Below are 25,616 nucleotides of genomic sequence, written 5' to 3' on the forward strand. Positions count from 1 at the left end.
ATTAACTGAGGTCAGATGTGAAGAATCAGTGATTCTCACACCTTCTTCCTGTCACTCTCTTTAATTCTCACTCATTCCTCATGGGAACCGAAAGGTTTTGACTGATCAATCACCTGCAAATAGCTTTATTGACATAGCATATGTAACATCTGCATTGATGAGGCTGTTTGGACAAACAGTTGGCATGGTCACAAAACACTCAAGCAAGTGAAGTAGTCTCATACTCAGCTGTAATCTGTAGTAAAATATTAATGAATAACTGTGGAGTTATGAAACCTTAAGCAAATGAGTAGATTGGGACAATGTTTCAAAAACTGACCAAAACAGTGAGGAAATGATTAAATACACACACTAACAGCTCCTCCAGTTTTATTAATACATTTTCAATAATGCAAATATTATACATATTACACATTATTCAGTCTGCAAAAGGATTAAATTATGTGTAAAAGGGGATTGGCAGTCTTCTGTCAGGCTCGGCATCCAGCAATTTGAATTGACAAAATTAGATGCCAACTCTGTGTTATTTCAGGCTGGTCGGGCTGGGAGGGAGCAATAGATCCAAGTCCTGCATTCAGCTGTACTGTATTTTATTATCAGCATTAGTCAAGAGGGATGATGCACTGGGCTGTGAACTCTGAGCTGTGATCAGCTGTTCCACTCGGTCAGTCCATTAGCACTTTTCTCCATGCATTGTCCTGAATCTAACCACCCACTGTCCCTCTGGCACTCGGGCAGGCCAGAGCATGAACAACTCTGCTATAAGTTGTGTAATATATAGATAATATATATGTAATATATCTAAGCTATTATATTATACTAGTGTTACCATTGCTGTTTGGTATTATAGTGAGTATTCCTTATCCCCTCATGATGTGACTAGTTAACTAAATTGAAGAGGGGTCTTTTTTGTGACCTTGATGCTAAGTGAAAACCCAAGAGATGGGGAAAACAAAGCAGCACACTAACGTTGCAGCACTTGAAGGTATATGTCACTCAGTTGATTTGATTTGTAAGCTCTTCTACTTCTCCTCATATTTTTTGCATGATAATATGCAAGTGTAGTAAAGAGAAACATCACACACCACGCGTGATCAATTGATAAAAAGTCCTTTATCAGACATGCACTCACACTGCTGTGTACTCTCATTCCAATTTTGTAAGACTTAACAGAGATCTCTGTTAATTGTCCTTCTCTGCTGTGTGGCCTTTATGCAGCCACAAACATGAACCCACAAATGCACAAAATCTTTAAACTACTCCTCTCTCTCTCTCTAGGGATATTGACCTTGCAGTTACGTTCTGGTTGGCTGCATTCTGCGCCGATGTTGGGTCTGTCAGAGGAAATATACAGTCCTTGGCTGGAACCCAGGTGTGCTCAGGCAAACTGTTAAATTTGGTCATTACTCTTGTAATAGTGCTTTTATGGTTTGTTCACATGGGCCATGTGCACAACCGCCTCAGCAGAGCTTTGCTGTAAGGTCTGCAGACAGAGACGAAGGCATCATTTCTCAAGAAGCTCAAATTAAAATAGCTTCCTGTGTCCACGTATGAAGCACCCTGACTATAAAGCAGACATCTAAACAGCCTGTTGCAGAACTAAAAGATTTGAAGGAACACTATCTATCTATCTATCTATCTATCTATCTATCTATCTATCTATCTATCTATCTATCTATCTATCTATCTATCTATCTATCTATCTATCTATCTCTCATTTTGGATGTATGGATGCTATAACATATGTACGTCTGAATTGATTTGTAAGTGTCAACTCAACTAGAGGCAGGACCAGGAGGAGGGAAAAGCAATTCTAACGGCTTTTTGATGTAGATAAATGGTGTACAGATGGCCCACTCAATATATTTAAATGAGATATAAAAATCGAGGAGGGGGTGACTGGAATACATTGATTAGCCTGCCAAGCAGACACGTTTTCACTGCTATAATTCAATTGTTTATATGATTTGATAAGTGCTCTTAAATATCATAAAAACTTTTGTAATGATGTCATCAAAAGTATTTTAAACATATAGAAATTACTAAATAAAAATCTCAGCACTAAGATATCTCTATAAACATGATTTTGATTTGATATAAAAGTGTAATGCATTAATAAGAAAATGGTAAACTGTTACAACATAAATGTACACCGACAAATTTGGATAATATATTTGTTATTGAAGTTGTTAAACCCCTGCCTGTTTCAATTTAATTTCTGAACTAAATCCAATACTTTCCATTCATCTACTTTGTTTTAGGGATTAGCTCTAGAGTAACAACAGTAATAATACTCAGTTTTGTCCTCTATTACACTGTAGAGGAGAGGCAAAGTATTGCTATGGCAACATGACAGACACACTTGTCATCAAACATGTAATGTTTTATCCTACCAATTTGATTTACTAATGTCTCATGACTCCTCATGGGGGTGTTTATCAGATTAAAAGGAATGAAACTGATATAAGTTAACCAATACTGCAGACAGCAGAGAAAAGCAAATCTGAGAGATAATCAATTGACTTGACAGATTATTAAAGTTTAACATTAATGATAATAAACAAATGCATTTCTACAATTACACTGATAACATGATGTATGTATGCAGTGTACATAGCATCACAATCCCATTCCTGTCACGGGAAACAGTATTTTGCTATGAGCTACTCATTTATTTCTACCCTGGATGCACTGATACTCACCTTGATCAGTGTGATAACATGGTGTAAGTTGTTATATTACCATGTTCTTATTAATGTGCTACATAATTATGGCTAACATAATACATGTTTAATTACATAAATATCATTTAACAATAAGAGTTTAAAGAACTGCATATTGACTGTTACTATAGACTTTCTGTTCCAATTTGTGGCTATTATGCTGAATCAAATTGCCATTTACTATTTTAATTTGTGTGTCATTAAAACTTTTCAATGGCAATACAATGAAAAAACTTACTTATTGGCATAACATACCATCTGTAAAAGGTTTCCTGAAATATCTGTTAGTCTTAACCTATAACTCTCTTTTTATGTAAGTCATGTAGTCTGTGATTTTTCTGCTTTTTGTAACTCTACCTTGTGAAGTTGAATGTCGACTCCTGAAACAGAAATTATCGAAGAAAGCTTAAGTCGCGCTGTAATTAGGAGATTTTGTGCCGCCGCGCTAGAAGAGATCAATACAAAGATATTAATATACAAATGAATATAAAACCATCAAAACACAAAAGATAATGCAGGGAAATCCACCACTGAAGACAGCCTTGGGTGGTGGTATTATGACTCTCTAAGATGCACCAGCCTAGACATTTTATGACTGAAGAGATAATCCTCTTCATTCAGCCATCTCGGTCTGCAGACACTATCCTGAAGGTAAGAGCTGCTAACACATTCCAAACAATACTGTCCGACAAGTGTAAATTGTATTTACCCACAGTTCACCTTTAACACTGGGCTGCAAAAGAAGCCCAAATGCGATTATACACGTGAAGAATTAATCCCGAGATGAGCACAGGGTAATGTATGGTAATTATCCAACAGGATATTCTTACGTAGCGATTAGCATATCTGGGAGGCCAGACATGGATGGGAGGGCAGTCTGAGAGGAAGGAAAGGACACAGCTGCTGATAAGAAGCCCAGATTTTTTTTTTTTTCTATGTTGATGGTCTGGCTACAGGCAGTGACTCATTCTCCCCTTTGTGTTTCTCTCTATCGTATATACGCATATACAACATCAGATGAAAATCTGAACAGTTGGATGTACACAAGCACCCACAGACTGACAACGCTCCTATCATAGCGAAGGCTGGTAAAATAAAGAAGGGAAAATGCTGGATATCTGGGAAACAAATGCTCTCAGACACTCACAGTGTGTTTATTTTGCACTTCGGTTTATAGTTTTATAAATCCAGCTCACAGTTTATGCCAGCAGCATGGTTCAAAAAGTTTAAACAGGGGCATGTTTGTTGTTGTTTAAGCTGTATTTTTTATGCAAGCACACATGCCAGTATCATTTCTCATGAAGACATGTTGTTTTCATATTTGCAGAATGTGGTTTATAATGGTCTTGCTAAAATAAGTAAGGCCTTCTGTGAAAATGATATAATCGCTCAAATCTATATGCATTGAAAAATTGTAATAATCGCTCCTTTACTGATAAAATTACTCATGCATTTCTACTTCATACCACCACAGATGCTTGTCAGCTGTGTATTGATCATTTTATTTTATATATTATTATTTATACATATTATTGCATTTATACAGTTATCACTTCTCTATCCATCTTGTATGAGTCTGGGACAAGAGAATGCAGCTTGGTAGAGTTTTAGCTTCACTGCCGACTTCAAGTGAGCCTCAGTCCAAGTGATACTTATTTAGAATTGTCGTCCAAATTGAAACATGATGAAATCTGAATCGTGAAATCCCCAAATTCTCAAAATCTGTCCAGTTGTAAAATGAAAAATGTTTGTTAAATTGTTAAATTGAACCAACATCATCATTGTTATTATTATTTTATTTTCATTTTTTCCCATAACATCTTTTATGCCTCTTAGCATGCCCCAGCTTTTCATTTCTTCATTTCTACATCTTCTAATGTACCAGTAGGAGTATTTATGAAATCTGAATAACAGACACAGGCTTCAACCCATTTTTTTTTTTTTTTTTTTTTGGCTGCCCTCTAAACCCATTGCATAATGTGACCATGAACCACTGTATCAATTCTGGGTTTGGTATTTAGGTGTAATCAGCCATGTAGGACACCAGTTTGCTGAGAAGCACGGGCCTTTGTGAGATGCCCATCTGTTTAGTGTATTGGGACAAGCCCAGTCCCACAGAGCTACTGAAATGAAAGGGGTGAGTATGAGAAAGCCCAGCTGAAAAGACAAGGGTGGGCGGCTGCATCAGGGCACAGTCTGTCTAAGGCACTCCTGCAGTTCTGTCTTATTCTAATGCAGCGTATACGAGTCCCCTGCTTGCATACAACTCAGAGATCAGAGACTGACAGATGCACCATGGGAAGCAGACTGGGATGTCTGATGCATGCATGCATCCATCCTTTCATGCATGTGGTGTCTGTGTTCTCTCACTCTCTGTTAAGCTGTTTAGCTAATATTTGCCTATTGACTTGACAGTGTACATATTACCCTGCCTTGGTGACCTCTTAGCAGGACATGTATGTGTGTGAGAGTAGATCGATTCATACAGTGGGCTCCCCCATCCTTCTTGTTAGTATTCAGCAGTTTGACTGAGCAGGGTGCGAGCAGGTGATAAGCTGCTATAGGCCAGTGAAACCATTCCAGCAAGAGTTGTGACCCTACTTCAGCAGGACTGATTATATCTTTCCCAGGGCTGCTAGGTCTGGCAATCAAGCCTACACTGCAGCCTGAAACATATCACCCCAGACTGAGATCACAGCAGCCATGTTCGAGATAATAATAGCCAGTGAGCAAACAGTGGGAATGACAACAGCGTTGTTTTCAAAATTGTGTTCATCCTTTAAAATGTGCTTTTGATGAGTTATATTTAAAACTGTACATCCCTGCATCTTCATGGCTGAACCAGACTCCTGTCACATTTAGAAATGTTTCTGTAAACTTTAGATTAAACATAGCTTTAATCTGCTTCTTTGGCCTATTTTTAAGCTATTTTAACTATTTTATTTATAATTGTACAATTTCACATGATAAGTGCAAGGGCAGTTTTTGATAACCTTGCACCTTTACAAACATAAGAGCAAAATAATAGTGGAAAACACACACACAAACCATTTTTCCCGAGCAGCCTTGAGATGTGGGGCAGGTGACCTGCTTGTGAGAGACTTGCCATGTGTTGCATGGAAAAGAGATCTTTTGGTCCTGTAGGTCCATATGCCCTCAAGCTCCAACAATCCTCCGTCCGCTTCCCCCTTAGACTTACACACAAGCACGCTTCTCTCTATCAAAGCAGGCTGCACCCCCACCCCCGGCGCACGCTCTTGATAACTGACAGCAGCTGCATTGATGAGCACAATGCACGGGCCAAGGCAGCTCAGCTGGCCTCACTCCCCACTTGACACTGGTTTGACCTCTGGCATGTGAGTCTTCCTCCCCGAAGGATGCTCTTCCTATAGCCTGACACAGTCTGTCTATCTCCTTTACCCACACTCACACAGACAGAAGCATGACACACACCCAGAAACGGGTGCATCCTGAGGTTAGCCGGGTCAATTAAATTCAAACCAAGGATAAATGATTTGTAAATCATGTACAGATAAGGAATTAATGGACAACAGAGTTAGCAGCAGTGCTGCTTTCATTTTCACGTAAAAAAATACTCACAGCAAGCATCCGAAGGTGTTTCTTCCAATGACCCATAGTAAGGAAGTAATTCGCAAGCAATCTTTGTTTCATTACTGCCTTTGAAAAACCAAGTCACACTGTGCTTCACAGGTGCACATAAAATATAATACCAAAAGTTGCAGAATCGCTATAATTAGTGAAGCATTGAGAAAATAAACAAATATTTTGAAAAAAAAAATAAAACCATAATTGCAAGGAGTTGTTATGTACACTTCTTGCCATATACTCATACATACTTCCATATGCGCACAAGGAGCATCAGCAGTGTATCCAGTACGAGTGAGCATGAAAGGCTTGTAATAGCTCACCTCCCTAGGGGACTGATGACACCAAGGAAACCAAACAGAAGCTGATGGTATGACAGAAGAGCTGGGGAGGGCGTGCTCATCGCTTCCCCTCCACCATTGTGCTCCTTTACAACTTTACAAAATAGCCTTTTAATTTGCTGCAGCGTCTGGGGTGTCTGAATTGTGCCAGCATCAATCACCATCATCACCAGGGCCGTAGGCACTCTGTCCCTTGGGCCCTCTCACTGAACAGCCCCTGAAGCAGATCACTCTGTCTTCCCTCATACAGGCTAGGTTTCCCAATCTGTGCGATTGCTTGCACTACCTCACAATCATGCAAACAATGTGATGCTGCTTGAACCCTAACATTTGCTCCACTCGACATCACTCCAATTTTGACCAGCCTTTGATACTAAATACAAATCTAAATACAAATGACACTGGCTTGAGCATAAGTTTTCATTGGTTAGTTTTCACTGATTTTTAGTTAAAAAAAAATCTATCAAATTTCTCTTTTTCCAAAAAAACCAAAAGAGAATGTTTACATTATCTTAATATATATAGACTCATTTTCTAAAAGGCTTCAGCATGTCGATTGGGAAATTACCCCCATGATGGAAAATGATATATCAAGCATATTGCAGGGCAAATCACATGTCTCGGGATGGTTTTTGTTGGGGTTTTTTTTTTAGGTTTTTGAGGTTAGTGGGTTAATACTAGGGAAGCTACTTTGACAGAAACTGATAATAAAAAATTTTTAAAAACCATTTACAGATCAGTGCTTCATGAAACCTAGCTAGTTAGGTATGTTAGGAATAGAACCTGATACAAAAAACAACATAACATAACAAATCCTCCTTCATTTTGGTTATAATGTTTAGCTTGGGTGCAAATGATTCAAAGAGGTGTTGGCTCAGATCTAACAGAATTTCTTACACTGTTTACCTTATGATGCTATTGATAGTGCTATATTCTGATAGTGTCTAATATACATGCATGGTTAATGGTAAGGTTCTTATATAGTACTTGATATGTGTTGTACATGTATTATTTACCCATACACAAACACTTTTTCTAAGTCCAAGTGTTTTCTATTCAGGATTGGACTGCAAGACTCTAACCTATCAAGGTGAACTAACAAATAGACATGCCTTTTTATTAACAGTCTGCAGTATCCTGATTGGATTAAACTTAAATTGTCTACAGATGACAAGAAGGGCATTAGGAGAGGGTTTTCATCTGCTATTACTGTGTGTGTGTGTGTGTGTGTGTGTGTGTGTGTGTGTGTGTGTGTGTGTGTGTGTGTGTACGTGCGTGTGTTTGTAGTTTTATTTTGTAGGTTTTATGACCTTAAAGCGTTGCAGACCTATATAGGTTTTTATGTTTCTATTTATTATATTAAGTATATTGACTTTACGTGTAATGAAATGTTCTATATAAAATAAGACTGACATTGACACTGACAATTATGTAGACTGAGACAGTTTCTCTTTGTTGTTCTAATAAATGTCGGCTGAGTGGTGTAAAGGTTCAGTTAGGCTGCTCAGCTAAGTTTCACAACTTTGGAATTGCTCTTTTAAAGTAAGCCTGTCCATCCATTTATTCTCTTCTGCTTATCCTTGTCAGAGGCACAGGGGTGGGGCTGAAGCCTATCCCATCTACCATAGGGCGAGAGGTAGGCTGGCGACCTGGACAGGTCACCAGCCTGACGCAGGGCTATCATAGACAGATGCACAATCTTTCGCACTCACATTCACACCTACGGGCAATTTACAACTACCAAATAATCTAACCCCACTAACTGCATGTCTTTGGACTGTGGGAGGAGACGGATATCCCGCACAGAACCCAATAATGTCACTTATGAGTTGTTCTGACTGAACAAAGCAGACCATTAAGCACCGTTCAGCATAGGTACCAAAGTGGTAAAGTTATCCTTCTTCACATTAGGAATCTCCTTAATCTGCAAGATATGCTTGTCATGTCTTATTGTGTGCTGCACAGTATTTTCTTTATGTCTGTCACTTCCCATTCTGCCACTGCCTAGTCAGTTTTAATTGACTTTAATTAGCATCTAGTAATTAATTTTGTTTTCTACAAATTATTTGTATGAGTGGTCCCAGTGGGTGGCCTTGTTCATCTCGTTAGGGCCAATTAGCTGCAATTAACAAACACTAATGACGTGCTTTTTTCATTCCAAAACAAACAGTGCACACCCTGGCAGATTCCAACGCTGCACAGAGACCTCTTGTGTGTATAAGTGGTGCTGGGGGCCAAATGATGGGCTAGGCCTCTAATCAACACCTTCCCTAGAGAAACCAAACTCACTAAGAATCATGTATCCAGCTTCCAGCTTCCCTCTGGTCTTTTTGTTGTCATCCACTATTACACATAGGCTTCTGAGAGCAAACGTATTAACAGAATAAACTTATGAGAAATCTTTATTTAGTTTAACAGGTCAAAAGTTGTGAAAACAAATCTATTGTTGGATCGGTACTTATTTTTGCTTTTAGAATAATAATAACAATAACAAATCACCTAATTTATATGGACACACATACTTACAGTGCCACTGAGAGACTGTCCTTTCTGCATTGTGATTACATCTTACTTGCAATGTTTTGACGTCATCTTTGTATATGGTTCTGTATAAAGTGTAAGGCCTGATGAATGAATCAACTGATAAATTCAAATTTTAAAACACATCCTCTTAATTATTCTGCATTTACAGTTTATCAATAATACCGCAGCCTGAAATAGTGATAACGATTCACGATATGCTACGATGCTGCTTTATGCACACAATTCTAACATTAGATAGGCCCTTTAATCCCTTAATTTTAATTCCATACATTAAGTAAATGTGTACATAGGTTGTTCATCAAATCAATAATAACCCCTTACTCCCAAACACAACTCTGCTTGAGTGGCTGGTTGTCAATAACTGAGATTCACATTAGTTGTGCTAAAAGCAGAATTTTAAAGTAATGACTTTAAGTGTCAGAGAAAATGTGGAGACGGTAACGTTGTAAATCAATACAGTGGACTCTGATAAAAATGACTGATAAAATTACGAGTTGTAAAAAGTCAGGCCGTGATGTGACCTTGCTCAAAAGAAGAAAAATGTCAAGAGAAAATCCGAAGCGTGCCTTTAAAAAGCGAAATTTAAAAAAAAAAAAAGAAGAAGAAGAAGAAGTTTTTTTTAATCTTCAAAAAATATTTTTGGAGTTCAACCTACATATCGGGACATCGGATATCAGGGCCCAGCAGAACCCGAAGCTTGTATGAGAAAATGCGCTATCTTCGTCCCCAGTGTACCAACATGGTGAGATAGCATCTATAAGAGGCAGCCTATCTCTACAGATTATAACCATTAGTGTTCCCAGTCATTTCAATGCAATGAAGAATAATGCAGGGCCACAGCGTCGGTCTGTGTGAAAAGACTGTGTTGAGCACGTCCTCTCCCCACAGCCTTCTGCTGGGATAGACCTGCTGATCATTTGTCACCTGCCACTGATTCAGTCAGACTTATTCTCCGGCCTTTTCCAAAGGAAATCATTTATTCACATGACATTATCACGGACTCTATTCAGCACTCTATTCTACAGAGAAAAGGTATATCAGTCTTAAAAAAGACTATTATTGTAAAGTGAACCAGTTTCCTTATTATTTTATATTGTTTATTCGTATATATATATATATATATATATATATATATATATATATATATTAGTTTGAAAACAGCTTTTCTTTTTAGTTGGCGGTGTTAACATCAGACACAATCCTTCTCTAAAATCTGCTTTTAGAAAATTTCTTTTTAACAATTTTCCAAGAAATAAAAAAGCTTTAAAACATATTGAGGTTTCCAGTAGTTTTTACCGCCATATTTATATTTCCTTTTATTTTATTTTGTAACCATGATGCTTCACCTCTGTAACTTAAATAGTTATATGTGGCGGACTGAAATGAAATCCCCTCATCCTCCACCCCTGAAGCTGACGTCACAGGTTTGTTAACAGGCAATAGGCTGAGCTCCGCTAGGTGAGCTCATTACAGCGTCTCTCTCTCAGAGAGAGCTCGTCAGAAGCAAAATGGGACACATATGACCACACTAAGCGCACAGACAGCATTTTATTGTTGTTCGTTCTTCTTCTCTACTTTAGACAACTGCGGATTTTTCGCAGTGAATGATTTTAATATGTATGAGTAGCTTATTTTTTATGTCCTTTCCCTTCTGAAATCGCACACCTCGGATCATCTTCACGGCCCGCTATGATCTCCAGTCAGTGATTATTATATATACATATTTTTTTCAAATACCAGTTTGTCTTCAACTGCTGATCTTTCATTTGGAGCAGTAGACTGAATTTGGATTGTTGCCCTGTGGAACAAAAAATCAAACAAAAAAACTACTTTTACTCTCACGGATGGCGACCTAATCGATGCGAATAATTCGGATGAGGTGGATCTTTTGGATTATATGCACTAATCCGAATCCATATCTAGGTGAGCGGGACGGAAGAGAAGAGGAAGAGTTGATTTCGCACTCGCACACTGGAGCGGGAATAAGTCTAGACAATGCTTCAGTGTGCCAGCTGTGAAAAACCTATTCTCGATAGGTTCTTGCTCAAAGTTTTGGACAGACCGTGGCACATCAAATGCGTCCAGTGCTGCGACTGCAAATGTAGTTTGACAGAGAAGTGTTTTTCTCGAGAAGGGAAACTGTATTGCAAGAATGATTTCTTTAGGTAAGAATTGACGTGTTTGTGGTTTAGTATTTTAAAGAAAAAGTTGGGGTTTTTTTTAGTCATTTAAAAAGAAGTTAAAAATTTATTCCAGCGGTTACAACTAACCATCTGTTTTTATACAATGGGCACGCCTGTCTGCTGTTATTTTATTTTCTCGTCTTATCTTTCTGTTCTCTCTTTTCGTTTAATTCTCGGTTTTGTGTGTCTTCTTTGAAAGTGAAGCTAACCCTAACTGCTCGTGTGATTATTATGATGGAAAATATCTTACAATTGTACCTAATATTTGTGTTTAGCCTGTTCAGTTAGTAATTTTCACTGTAGTCAGTTCTACAACACACTAAGTTCCTGGTAGTTTGAATGGGGGAAAAAAAATCAAAGTTTGTTTTGTAAAACAACACAAACTTGACTAAACTGGGCCTAAAGTCAGAGCAGGTGTAAAGGTGTTCTCCTAGATTAAGGCCAACATATCACGTCTGTGCTGAAACTTTTCCCTGACTTTGGTTCTCCCTCTTGAACAGGAAATTTGGAACCAAGTGCGCTGGATGCGCGCAGGGGATTTTACCCAGTGATCTAGTCCGCAGAGCCAAGAGCAAAGTGTTTCACCTGAACTGTTTCACTTGTGTGATGTGTAACAAACAGCTGTCCACCGGAGAGGAACTGTACATCCTGGACGAATTCAAGTTCGTTTGCAAAGAGGACTATGAAAACAACTCCGGGAAAGACACAATCCTCCTTTCAGGTGATTTTTTATAATTTTGTTTCATTATTATTATTATTATTATTATTATTATTATTATTATCTGGTGTATTTTATTTATTTTTTTAAAGATTCCTGACGTGCACCTTTCATAAATATTTAGCCTAGAGTAGTGGCATTTTCTGATCGTCTTATTCTGATAACAGTAACGACGTGCAGCGACCCAAGTCTGTCTCCGGACTCTCAGGACCCGCAGGACGATGGGAAGGACTCAGAAAACGGGCATTTATCGGATAAAGACACGTGCAGCAACGAGAACGACGAGCAGAGCGCCGTCGGAAAACGACGCGGGCCTCGGACCACTATAAAAGCCAAGCAGCTGGAGACCCTGAAAGCGGCTTTTGCGGCCACACCGAAGCCCACCAGGCACATCAGAGAGCAGCTGTCACGGGAGACGGGTCTCAACATGAGAGTCATCCAGGTAAAAGCAACAAATATAGAAAAAGAAAAAGAAAAGCAGATGACTATAAGTTTACTGTTTTGTTTTGTTTTTTTTTTAATTCATACACAGACTCACACAAAGTGACAGTGACACAATCACCAAGGCACTAGTGTTACAGAGAATAAAGCCTTTGATGTAGGCAACTCAACAAAGCAATCTGGCTGGTGGCGCTTGCAAACACCCACATACAATATATGATTTTCTCGCCCCCCCGCCTCTCATTTGGGGTTTTCCTTAATCTGTGCGCCCAGTGCGTCCCTAACATCACAGAGGACTCATGATGCCCATGGGCATTTTAAAAGGCCCCCTAATAATAAAAAAAATCATGTCGCACGGATGAATCTTGAATACTAATTTAAAAATGTTATACATTATATTTTTAGTGACCTAAAAAGTTAATTTGCATGTTTTTGTGTCTTTTCTCATTTTGTGTCTTTTCTCATCAACTAAAACCTTACTCTAATTTACAAAGACCCTGTCAGTATTTTGGGTTGATTTATTTCTAATCATCGTCATCCAAATCATCCAAATCAAACTGCAATTTGTCACCCTTATTTTAAAAAGCTCTTGGCCACACTTCATAATTCATGCTCCTTGTTTTTGAACCGCTGTCTTAAAGGTTTGGTTCCAAAATCGGAGGTCTAAAGAGAGACGTATGAAACAGCTGAGCGCTCTAAGCGCTCGGAGACACGTGTTTTTCCGCAACCCGAGGAGAATGAGAGGCCTGGGAGAGAGAGTGGAACCAGGAGAGCTTGGACACTTTTCTTATTATGGAGGTGAGCTATATAAAGTAATGATTAAGTTTTAGTGTTTTAAGACTGTCACATCATAAACAAACAGATAAATAAGCAAATAAGGTACAAAGTATCTATGCTTCTTCAGGTTGATGCATTAGCTGTAATCAATAAAATGAACCTTATACAATCTTATAATCAATGCTGTTTTTGACCACATTGTAAAAATTCGAGATACATAAAAAAGCCACTATTATTCTTTCTTTAAATTCTGACACAATGCACTAATCCTTATGTTCATATGCGTGCAGAATATCCTGGTGAATACTATGGCTCAGGAGGGAATTATGAGTACTTTCAAGGCCCACCATTATCGCAAGCACAGACTCCAGCAGACCTAGGCTTTGTGCCCTCCACAGTCCCGGCTGGCACCCCACTAGGAGCCATGGACCACCATCATCCTGGGCACCACTGTCCCGGAGAGGTTCAGTGTTTCTCTGATACATTATCTCATCATCCCGTGGACTCACCTAGTCCGGAGCCCAATGGACCAAGTTCAATTCACAGCATCTCCAGTGAAATGTGTGGCCCCAGCACGCCCTTCACCACTGTTTCTCTCAGTGACAACGGATACACCAACCAGCTGTCTCAGCCCTCTTCAGAAATGAGTGAAGGCACTGTTTGGTAATCAGGCTAAGACCGAAATACTACACATGCAGTTTGAAGGCAAACCCTTAACTTTATTTCATATATCAGCTATTTATTTATAATTATTTATGAATATTTATTTATTTATTGTATTTCATTATGCTTTTTTATTTTTATGTTGGTTATTTATTGACGGGCCACGTATTAGATAGTTTGGAATAATCTGTGTGAATTGGCTCGTTAATAGGTTCGCAGTGCTGGGCCTCACTGATTAAGCAATAAACAAATACATTAATACTGCTGAATTGTATTTTAGTGTTTACAAAACCTTTTCTGTCATGTACAGTACTGTGCAAACGTTTTAAGCACATTTAATGCTTATATTCTTTATCCATTACACAAGAATATCAACTGGCCATAAGCCCATTCTGTATTTGGTTTTTTGGCCCATGCTAGCTGGAATAGACAGTTAAGAAGATGGATGTATGGATGGACAAGGCAGTGGATACAAACATTCATACAGAGTCATAAAGACCTAACTTCAGTGACGAGAACTACAAGGAGTTCTGCAAGATGCTATGGCCCACAGAGATCCCTCGTCTCATTATACTGTATTTATATCAGTCTAAGATAACAAGAAGCGATGGAAACAACTGAGACCAGCCTAAATGCAATGAAGAATTGTGACCACACATTCAAAATGGCTGGGAAAAGAAAAAAAGAACTATGTACCAAGTACCCTGATAAGCAATGGTAAGTGTACCCATAAGAATGTGTGTTTTTTAAAGAGAAATGGTGGTCATACTCAGTATTAATTTGAAACCTTTTTTTTCTGCTTAGTGCACTTTATACAACGTTAATTGATAAAATGTCAGATTTTAATGTCATTTCTAAAAACATTCACATTTTTATATGTTTAAAATTTGCACAGCACTGTATATGATGAAACTGACCTTAAAATTCAAATGTGAAGTGTGTGATTGTATTTGTTTTATCACCTTTCAGTGTTTCAGCCAACTTACAAATTCCAAGTATGAGTTTGTGTGTAATACTCATGTTCATGTATTACACATGAACCACCCACTGATCACAGATCATGAACGTGATACATCTGACCAAAACATTTCTCAGGACTGTGGAAACATTGCATTGTATTTTGTTTCGCTACACCTTTCTTATGAATAATTTGCTGTTTAGCATGTGTTTGCCTTCAAAGTATTGCCATTTTAATCTGAACATTTACATGAGTAGAAAATGATTTGACTGTGACATGATATGAGTCCAACCTGACAGTATGTATAATAATGGGCAATAATGGACGGAAGAGTCAATTGTTTATGTGACACTCCAGTGTTCAGAGAGTTGATTTTCAGTTGTTTTAAACGTCTTCATTCTGGCTTTAAATGAAATGCCAGAATGAAATAAATGAAATTAAATGGCAACCCATTTAATGCAAACAAACCAAACTTTTGTAGCTATTGTAATTATTTGGTCACCATGCTATTTTACATATATGACCTCATTAAATACTGAAAACACAAATAAACTGTTGCCAAATGAAAGGACATCACAAATCCTGCCATTTTAGTTGTAAGAACAACACCTCTAAAGACTTAAACGGCTTTTGTCTTTAAAATGTCAAATTATTTATAACGATTGTATTTCACTTTTGCCACAAACTGCTTTTTTTTCCATGAGATACTTGACCTTTCTTATCCGGTTTGTGAAACAGGCATCACAACACTGTATAATAAAAGTCCTACTGATGATTGTTATTTGTTTATCACTTTTGGGGGAAATGATGGGAACTCCTTTTTCAGTCTTTTCTGATTTTGTGAATGTTTATTGAACAGGAATTTGTTAACTTGTATGTAATCTTTTGAGATTTTTAAATAGACCAAAAAGATTACCAGAGGGAATCCTTTTAGTGTACAAATGCGCATTTAAAATATTTTTGTCCTTTAATAAACGCACTCTTATGGAGTCTGATGAAGAAGCCAAAGTGTCAGCAACTGCTTAAAAACTGCTGCAAGATTATAAATAAGTTCTAAATAACATAAGCAATAATATGTAACCGCTGAAGGAGTTCAGCTCAAAAGTACTTGTATATTTATAATAGGCACTGTAAATTTGCTTAGCTTAATCTGTTACACTGATTGTGAAGAGCTACTCATTGTCAGAATGATGTCACCAAAATCAGAGCTGTTCTGCTAATAAGTTTATAGCAACATTATCTAATTGACATTGTGAATATATGTACATCTTCTTTTTCCTGGTTATGTTCAGTGAGCCCAAGCGACATTTCAAAGACACACTGTTTAAGTAGAAAGTTATCAAATCACATTACATACTGTATATATGTTGTTTTTTCCTTGTGTTATGCAAAGGAGCTTCATAAAATCTTTGGCACTTGTTACTTTGCTAGGTATTTTCTTGATAATTCAAGAGCTGCAAGCACGTATTTGGATTCGCCTGCAATAAACAATGAGCCTTTCTCTAATGCCAGCTAAGTGACATGTTGCGACATTAACAGGCTAATGACAGAGTGACTATTTTCAAGCCAGGGAAAGGTGAGAGCATCATAAAAGGGGACAGAACGCTGCATATTGGATCAGTAAGCAGTGAAGCGGGAGACTGAAGGAGCAGATCAGTGGAGCTGATTGGGGGAGGGGTAGAGGAGACGAGCAATGTCACAAAGCATAAACTGCAGGAAAACATGGGTATGGATCATCCACCTCCTGTGTATCTAGAGGCATGTTTATAAGCTGAAGATTAGATTTGACAGTGGCTAACAAATGTCAACCTGATCACAAAATATTATAAAAAGACATATGAGAAAATGTGGAGCTGAAGCTGGAAAAGAGAGTTGCACAATTGTTAATATGGTTTGCATTAGACTGATGTGTTTAAATCTCAAGAAAAAAAAAGTTCAGACTCCCTTTTGCTTTACAACTTTGCGAAATGTTACCGTACCATTCAGCGTCACTTCCCCCCCAAAATTCATAGCAGGCAACTTGTGCTTTTAAACACTATTAAAACGATGTGATAAACACTATGGACTTTTGCTAAACCAGACACATGTATATACCAGCTCATGATGATGAGCTTAACTTAAGCTGCTAAAAGAGCTAGATAACATCCTAATGTTCAATATCGATCAAGATTTCTTTATAAATACGTGCAACTTGTCAAGGTTAGTATCAGTGTTGCCTACTGCTAGTTGGTAAAGTTAATGGTAAATGGTATTTTCACTTATGCTTAGCTTCCTATTCATCCATAACCCTTTATCGAGTGTAGAACCCCATGTAGTAACTTTATTTGCATCATAACAACGGAGAAAGCACCCCCCCCCCCCCCCCCCCGCACACACACACACACAAGAGTAAAATGTTCATGTGATATCCTCTAATAACACTCAAATTTTGAATTATTCAGTGAAAATAAAAAGCTTGAAATTGTTCCAGTCATAACATTTTCCTTAGGTCAGAGGTTCCCAAAGTGTGGGGCCCGCCCCCTAGGGGGGCGCAGAGCCATTGCAGGGGGGCGCGGTATGAAAAAAAAAAAAAGAGAGAGCGCTTGGACAGGTTTTTGACGGGGCTCCCACACAAACGCAAAGCAGGAGATGAAACATCGCCAAATATGTTTCCAAACCAACTTCCTTCCAAGCCAAAGACAGGAAAATATGGTGAAGCATATCTTCCCTTTGGCTTCACCTGCACAAGTGCCAAGGTAGGTCTCCCCTGCAAAATTAGTTTAGTGCGTCGGGAGCACGCGCTGTGCTCTCCAAATCAGGGACAAACAGTATCTCACATTCTTGATTTTTAGTTCACAAACACTTCTTGTAATAACTAACTACTCCCGACATTAAATGTCAGGAGTAGTTAGTTATTACAAGAAGTGTTTGTGAACTAAAAATCAAGAGCTAACATGATGTTAGCTCTTTATGCGGTAAAGTTACAGTGGGATACAAATAATATCAGGCTGATCCTGCCGTATTTGTTCCCCCTGTTCAAATCACGGACAAACAGTATCTCACAGCTGTTTATGTGTTTAAACCCATTTTGCACAGAGAGGCATTTTTTGAAAAATGTATTGATAGCAATGTTGAATATTATTACACAGGAAAAAAAAAAACAACTACACGTAAAATAATTACACCGTGATGCCTCTGCCTTTCTAAATGGAGGGACAGTAACTGCGTCTGTATATGTAAGCGTGTAAAACCTGAAGATAGTCAGATTAACAGTATTTTGTCTCTATCTGCCATTCTGCAATTCATCTCATGTAAACAATAACGTGGCGCACAGCGTGACGTGAAAAGAGGCACATACCTTTGTCGTTGCGTGACGAACTCTGTAATCCTCGTCCACACGTAAACGCAAAAAAGGAGTTTTAAATAATCTCCGTTTTCGGTGAATCGCAACGCCGTTTACGTGTTGACGAAAAGCCCAAACGCATAGAAACAGCTGAGTTTTCAAAAATACCCGTGTAGTTGTGGACGTAGCGTAAAAGAGTTAGTAGTATATTTTATTACTACCTGTAATTTATTGCCGTTTACTTGTATTTGCTTAATTGTTTACTAAATGTTTGAGGTGTGAAATAAACCCCAATGGAGTTTGTAAACAAAATATGGGTGTGTGTGTTTGGAGGATGTGTTTGTGCGGGGGTGGTGGTGGGGGGGCGCGAACATTTTTCTTGTAAAAAAGGGGGGGCCTGGCAAAAAAAGTTTGGGAACCACTGCCTTAGGTGAAGTTTAGGACACTGATGGAGAGGCAGGTGGCAGCACAAACCTGAACTCTTGACCTCTCCAGTAATATTAACTGGTGGCAGTGTTCTGCTATTGGGGGTTTGTTTTCCTGGTGCTGTTTAAGTTTGTAAAGGGAATTCTCCCTCAGAATCAGTGATTGAATTGACAATGTTCCAAAGGGCAGTAGGAGCTGAAACATATGCTATCCCCAACTGAACACCTGTAGAAGACTGTGGCCCAATGTACTGTTCACCAAACACTAAAAAACACCGAATGAGAGAAGAATAGTGTTGTAGTAAGGATTCTGAGAGTTGTAGAAGCATTGCCAAGTGCACTGAAGCTGCTCTAGCCCAGCACCTTGCCTTTAATTTGTTACCTCTCTGTAGCAATGTACAGCTACTTGATATAGAAATGTAATCCTCAGCAGAGAATGCTGCAGTGTGAGGGCTCTGAGATGCAATCCAGAGTTTATTTATGTCATTTAAATGTGCTCCTGTGTCATTTCAACTTAGTATGAGCGATAGTACTGCTGTTCTTGCTGGCCTGCTCTGCTCTCCCTTGTGTGTGCAAGAAATTCTAATCATGATGGTGAACTTAACATCAGTTGGACATTCAGTGTAATTTGGTAGAAAGTTTACCACTTAAAGGATGTCTGAAAATACTCCTAATACACAATATTATATTTTTTGCTAATATTGATCTTTGAATTCTGCTAATTAACTGAAATTTACAACATTTACACGTTCCCGTTTGCTATAGCAGATAATGTTATGCTGGAAACGTAATCCCTATAATCTCAACAAAATACCTTGATGAAGAGAAAGATTTGCAAGTCAAACGTGAAACCAGCAAATCAATTTAAATCTCGCTGACAATGAGAGAGGGGGGAAGAGAAATAAGACTTAATTGACCTCTAAGCATTGATTTGTGTACTTACCTACTAATTTAACTGCTTTCACAAGTGTCCTGAAAAAATAGCAAATCAAGCAAGCACTCATGGAACCTGGTGTCCAGGAAATCTGAATTGTATTTTATATATCGGGTATGTTTTATGCACAAAAGAGCTGATGGCTAATTAGCTGCCTACCGCTGACTAGATGGACTGTTTGACTTTTATTATGCCCTGACACTTGAGCTGGGTATCAGCAGCTTGGTTAGATGCCTGCAGCTATAGTATCTTTATTGTTCTTCACAAGACTAGACAATGTTCTTACACAGAATCAGCATAATTTGTTGGACCAATTACCAAAAGTTTTTTTTAGTCTCTTCTCAAGGAGCATAATACAGTGACCCATGAAGACTTAGCGTGAAAAAATATAACTATCTTACATCCTGTGTATCAAAATTTAAATACCTGAAAACAGAGAAAAGAAAAGAAAACCAAACAAAACAATAAGATAAATACTATGATGTACTGATAATCTACTGCAATTTGAGATGAATCCTTCTGATCCTTAAATATAGATTTGATTTGAACTTAAATTTAGTATTTTTCTCATTGCTGTTTCTTTTTAGCCCCTTTCTCAATCTAGCCCAATTCACAAATTTGACTCTTTCTTCACTTTATGCTTGAGGCTTGGTACTCCAGTTTCTGCATGAAAATCATTCACACATAGAATTTTATAATCAATGCCCACAGTAATAGGATTCCTCTGGCCATGGGCAATTAATACAGTTTTCTCCTTTTTTCCCTCCTTGCGCTGATCTCAAAGCTACGAGACATTGGCTTCTCCTCATTTACATATTTATTGCATTGGACTCAAATCTGGCGAGTGATTGATGTGGAGCCTGCCTTCTGAATTTTTAGCGGTCTATTATTATGAAAGACATGGAGGGGGGCTGCAGCACGTCAATGTAATTTTGATTAAAGTTGAAGAGGACAGAATCACGAGTGTTCCCCACCTACTCTCTTTTCCTACAGTGCTTAATCCGTGAGGCCAAGAGCTGATTTCAGCCTGTTATTGAGCCTGAGGAGTCAACCATTCACAAAAAAGAGGGAGATTCACTTGTTAAGATTTTAATCAGTGTGTCACTTGCTCCTAAAGTTAATGACAATATGATTATTTTCAGTTATTAATGGGTCTTTGGGAAACTTTTTCTTTCCCCTCTTCTATTTATTTTGTATCATGTATGTGGCTGTATCGTTCAGAATAATGTTACGAGCAGTATCCATCCGTTCATGAATGAAATAATAAAAAATGTTTTTAAAGCATGATTTTCCTCTGCATAGCAAAGGCTTTTGCACACCAAATTCCTTCAGATTGCTTTGCTGCACAGTGCAGACTGAGACAAAGACATGACACTGATGGCTGATCAGATGGTAAGCTTGTATGCTCAAGTGTGAAAAACTCTGCTCTGCATATGGTATATGTGCATACGTGCATGTAATGGGGTGCAGAATGGAGGTGACTGTAGAGCAGTTCTCCAGCAGTAGTCCATACTTGATCTGTTTTGTACTCCAATGGATCAGTTTCAACGTTTCATCTAACATTTCAGCAAGTTTGGGACATGGAATGTTTCTTCTTTAGTGTAAGCTTTAGCAGTTATAATAAAGTAGCTAACTTTCACTCCCATTTCTTAACTAAATGTAAACTCAAACCATATAAACGTCTCAGTTGAGGCAAATTTGCCTAAAATCAAAAGCAACCCTCCTTCTCTCAGCTTTACTTACTCCAGCACCCATCTGGAGGCCGGACAGATTCTTGAGAACTTAGATGGCTTTTATCAGTCTGATTTAGATGTAGTAAACTAATGCTGATACATGACATTACTACAAGCGAGCTTGTCAAGCACAGTGATTTCACTGGTTGGCTGCCTTTGTCCTTCAGAGCCAAAGGACGTGCATTATGAGATGCGGTAAACCAACAGTTCCATGTGGAGTTGGCTTTCTATGGTCCACTGATATGCCCTTAATGCATGCAATTTAATGTGACACATCTCTCAGATGGACTCATTGCTGGACTGGACTGATCTTTGCATTCAGCTAAACTGTGCATATCATAACCCATAATGAGTAGCACACAATACACTTCAGTGCAGGCTGTCTTTGCTTGGACATATTAATTGATTCATCTTCAGTTCTGGCTTGACGTGCGTTCAGATTCTTTGATGGTGCATTTTGTACTAGACTTCATAACGTCAAATTAGCAACAATAAGTACACATTTCTATAGTAATAAGATGAGGTGACTAAGTCACAAGGGACCTAAAGTACACATAGTTCTATAAGTATTTCGTTAAATGTAATTAAATTACATTAAATGTAAATCTGTAATTAAGTAATTTATACTTTTTAAAGTTTATTTACTTACATTAGGCTATCTGTGTGATGTATAGTGAGGATTAGCTACAGTTGTGCATACTTAATTTGGTTCAGAGTTTCTACTTTATTCATTTGTTTTTTATTTTATTTTGTTCATTGTTGTTCAGTTTTCCTGTCCACAGTGTGAAGCTAAGGAAAGACAGACAATATGATTTGAAATACAAAATAAAAAAAATAAAATAACATAATAAAATAAAGCATTTTGACATTTTCAAAGTTCATTTCTTGTAAATCTGTCTTAATTTAATTAGCAACTAATTAAATTATCAGTTATCAAACACTAAACATTTACTACTATTTGGTAGCTTGTTGGCAAAAAACACAGGAAAGTAAAAAATAAAAAGAGCTTCATTTTGTATTACAGTGCATTCTATGGAAGTATTGTGAGTCATGTGCTAAATGGTGTGAAAGGAGAAGCCTTTTTACTTTTGCTTTTATTTAAAGCTTTTTCAAAACAAAGTTTCAAAGAATAATAAAAGCAAAAAATATGAAAAGTTAAAGTTAAAATTAATAATAACACAAAATAAATTAAAAACAGAAAAAAAGGAGGAAAAACTGCCTTAAAAGTGAAAGAAAAAATGTGATAAAGGCATTAGCAGTTATACAAAGCCAAATGATAAAAATGTGTTGCCTGCCTGAGATCCTCAGGCAGGGAATTTAGTAATTGTAGCATCCTGGCTGCAAAGACTCGATCACCTTTAGTGACTAATTCTGCTAAATCTTTAAAAGTCTGTAGCAGATGGCGGTCTGTGGAATAACTATACAGATGTTCGACTTTCCAAAAATTCAAATACACCGTGCATCTAAATGAGAAGCTGGGCACCCAACAATGTGTGACTAATTCATCCCCTGGAGAATCTGAATATCTGTACAAGTTCAACTGCAATCAACCTAAAAGCTGGTTAGATTTCAGTCTATAGCTCAAAGCGACCGACCAACAGGCTGAGTTAGCACAGAGACCTGAAGTCAGAATGGCTCAAACAATTATGTTTGTAGTAGCATTTGCTGAGAGACACGGTAACAGTAGATAGCATCTTTTTCCTGTCCCACCCTTACCAACATTTCCAATATACCGTGAGGATCTATCACTGCTTCCATATTTTCTATACCAGTTGATGACCTACAGTGATAATTGTGATGTATGGCCAAAGGTGCTGCACCTCGGCTGCTGACCTTTCCACAATCTCATACTGGGTAACCTTTACCATCGACCTCCTTTGCCCCTCCCCATTTTCCACAGATCGTATTCCGGGGTCTCCAACCTTCCTCTCCCCTCCTCCTCAGCCATGCACATATTGTAGTTGGCTCGATGTACGAAGCCTGCAACACTCCAGTGGTTCCATGAATGTTAATGCTGGGATAAAGGAGCAGAGGAGAGGGGAGGGAGGCACGGTACAAGGGACAACTTTACCTGGCCTGCAATGCACAGCTATATGAAGCTTCTTCCATGTTACGGTTCATATTGATTAAGCCATGTTTTCCTTGTTATAGTATGTGTGTGAAATATTAAGTGTGTGAGCAGCATTTTCACAACAAGTCACTATCACACCCTAACCCAACCATGCGCTGTAATAATTTCACTTTTGTATACAAAATGTAAGGACGACTTTTTGCTATTTGATCTTTGTGTAATTTTGGTGTAATCAAGATTTTAAAAATTTGCTGCTGATGTGTGCCAAAGTTCACTTCAGTGTTTACCAGGCTTGGGTACAGTGGAAATGCCAGCATTATGAAGTGACGATCACAGAGTGTTGCAAGCTTTTACTCCTGCAGAGGGCCGAAGTGCTGCTTTCCTGCCCCCAAAAGAGGTTCACAACCTCTGTATACCCTGCATTTACGATGCTCTAAATCATTTATTTAAATATTGATCTATACGTGGATTTGAATTTCAGGAACTGAGTTTGCGTTGAGAGACTATCAAAGATTATACATCACAAAACCCGGGACGCATGGGGAAGTATCACTATTGTTCTAATCTCACCATCATGAAACTAAATTCAAACAAAGCCACCAGAGTGACAACAATGTTTTACTTTCTGATATAGGTTCAGCTTCACTGGAAGTTTCAAGACTGCATTTATATTCTCATATGCATTATTCACAATATATAGCACTGTGCAAAGTTTGGAGCCACCTCTCATTTCTTTATAGTTCATTAGAAACATGGGAAATATGTGTGATATGAAACAACAAGCATAAATGGAAATACAGTATAAGTGCAAAAAGAGACTGAAAGTCAATATTTGGTGATGCTGATAGTGCTCCATTGTGTGTTTTTGCAAAGTTCAATTCAAATCAATTCAGTTTTATTTATACAGTGCCAAATCACAACAACAGGTGCCTCAAGGTGCTTTATATTGTTATACTGAGTGTTTCCACTGGCAGTGATGTAAAAGTATCCAGGTATGCTTACTGCATTAGCAGTGTGCTTGGGATTATTGACATGTATTAAAATGAAGCAGCTGTCAATCAAATGCTTTCCAATTGTATTGCATCATCATGGGTCAAAATGTGACGTTACTTTAACGATTTCAAAATACCATAAGTTTCGACAACACCACTGACCGAAACACTGCCCCAAATCATGACATCATCAGCAACAATTGTGACAGAGCCTCCGCCGTTTTTTAAACGGCTGTAGACACTCACTGTTGGACCTCTCTCCTGACCACCTCTACACTTAGTGACAACATTTTTCACTAAAAAATCTTTAATCACTCAATAAGATTTGTTGCCACTGATTTTCAGTCCAGTTGTGTCCAGCCTTTCTTCCTTTTCCAAGTATGGCTTCTTGATGTGGCTGTAGCTCAGGTGGCAGAGCAGGTCAGCTACCAACCCGAAGGTTGGTGGTTCGATCCTAGGCTGCTCCTGTCTGCATGCCAAATATCCTTGGGCAAGATACTAACCCCAAGTTGCTCTCCGATGCGTTCATCGGCGTGTGAATGTGTATGAATGGTAGATACAGAGCACTTAAGAGTTCAGATAAAAGTGCTTGTGTGAATGGGTGTGATTGGGTGAGTGAATTAGTTGTATAAAGCGCTTTGAGTGCTCAGAAAGAGTAGAAAAGCGCTATATAAGAACCAGTCCATTTACCATTTGATGGCTTTACTACTGATGGATCAGCTGAAGGGCCAGATGCATCTCTCAGATCTTGTGTCAGGACATTTCTGGATCTTTTTTCATCATATCACAACTTCTATCTGCTGGAGATACTTGTTTTTAGGCCTGTTCCTTCTTTTCTCCTCCACTTGTCCAGCTTCTTTAAACACACTGCACACCATGGGGCTCGGGTCTTCCCCACAGCATTGCAACTTTATAAAACTGCACATGATGCAACGTGAAATGTTTTTTTTTTTTTGTTTGTTTGTTTGTTTTTTTGTCAGTTATTGAAAAAAAATATTTTCCTCAGTGTGTGTTCAGTATATGACCTGAGGTAAGAGAAACAGGTTTGAAACCAACATTTATTTCAATACCGTAGGGGAAAAAATTAATTTGAAAAATGACCAGATACTCATAAAACTGATAGCATTGTAGTGCGCTGGGCTGTTATAAATTTGCAGTATGTCTGAAATGCAAAAAGATAGGCAA

General features: G+C 38.2%; 1 protein-coding gene across 1 annotated transcript; it reads left to right on the plus strand.

The window, feature by feature from the left end:
- The first annotated feature begins 10,698 nt into the window (after positions 1-10,698).
- On the plus strand, positions 10,699-15,731 carry LOC100693544 (LIM/homeobox protein Lhx1). The gene is made up of 5 exons (XM_003450427.5): positions 10,699-11,379; positions 11,898-12,118; positions 12,283-12,557; positions 13,198-13,354; positions 13,624-15,731. Exons 1-5 carry the CDS (start codon positions 11,210-11,212, stop codon positions 13,998-14,000), a joined length of 1,200 nt encoding a protein of 399 aa, XP_003450475.1. The 5' UTR covers positions 10,699-11,209; the 3' UTR covers positions 14,001-15,731.
- Positions 15,732-25,616: the final 9,885 nt, after the last annotated feature.

This window comes from Oreochromis niloticus, linkage group LG10 (assembly GCF_001858045.2).
Source record: "Oreochromis niloticus isolate F11D_XX linkage group LG10, O_niloticus_UMD_NMBU, whole genome shotgun sequence".
In the NCBI taxonomy this organism is placed as follows: Eukaryota; Metazoa; Chordata; class Actinopteri; order Cichliformes; family Cichlidae; genus Oreochromis; species Oreochromis niloticus.

What these genes read in the sequence shown, in the direction of transcription:
- LOC100693544 (XM_003450427.5), top strand. Translation starts at nt 11,210, where the DNA reads ATGCTTCAGTGTGCCAGCTGTGAAAAACCTATTCTCGATAGGTTCTTG. An exon ending in TGCAAGAATGATTTCTTTAG is followed by an intron (nt 11,380 to 11,897) that starts GTAAGAATTGAC and finishes CCTCTTGAACAG; the next exon opens with GAAATTTGGAACCAAGTGCG. An exon ending in TCAACATGAGAGTCATCCAG is followed by an intron (nt 12,558 to 13,197) that starts GTAAAAGCAACA and finishes GCTGTCTTAAAG; the next exon opens with GTTTGGTTCCAAAATCGGAG.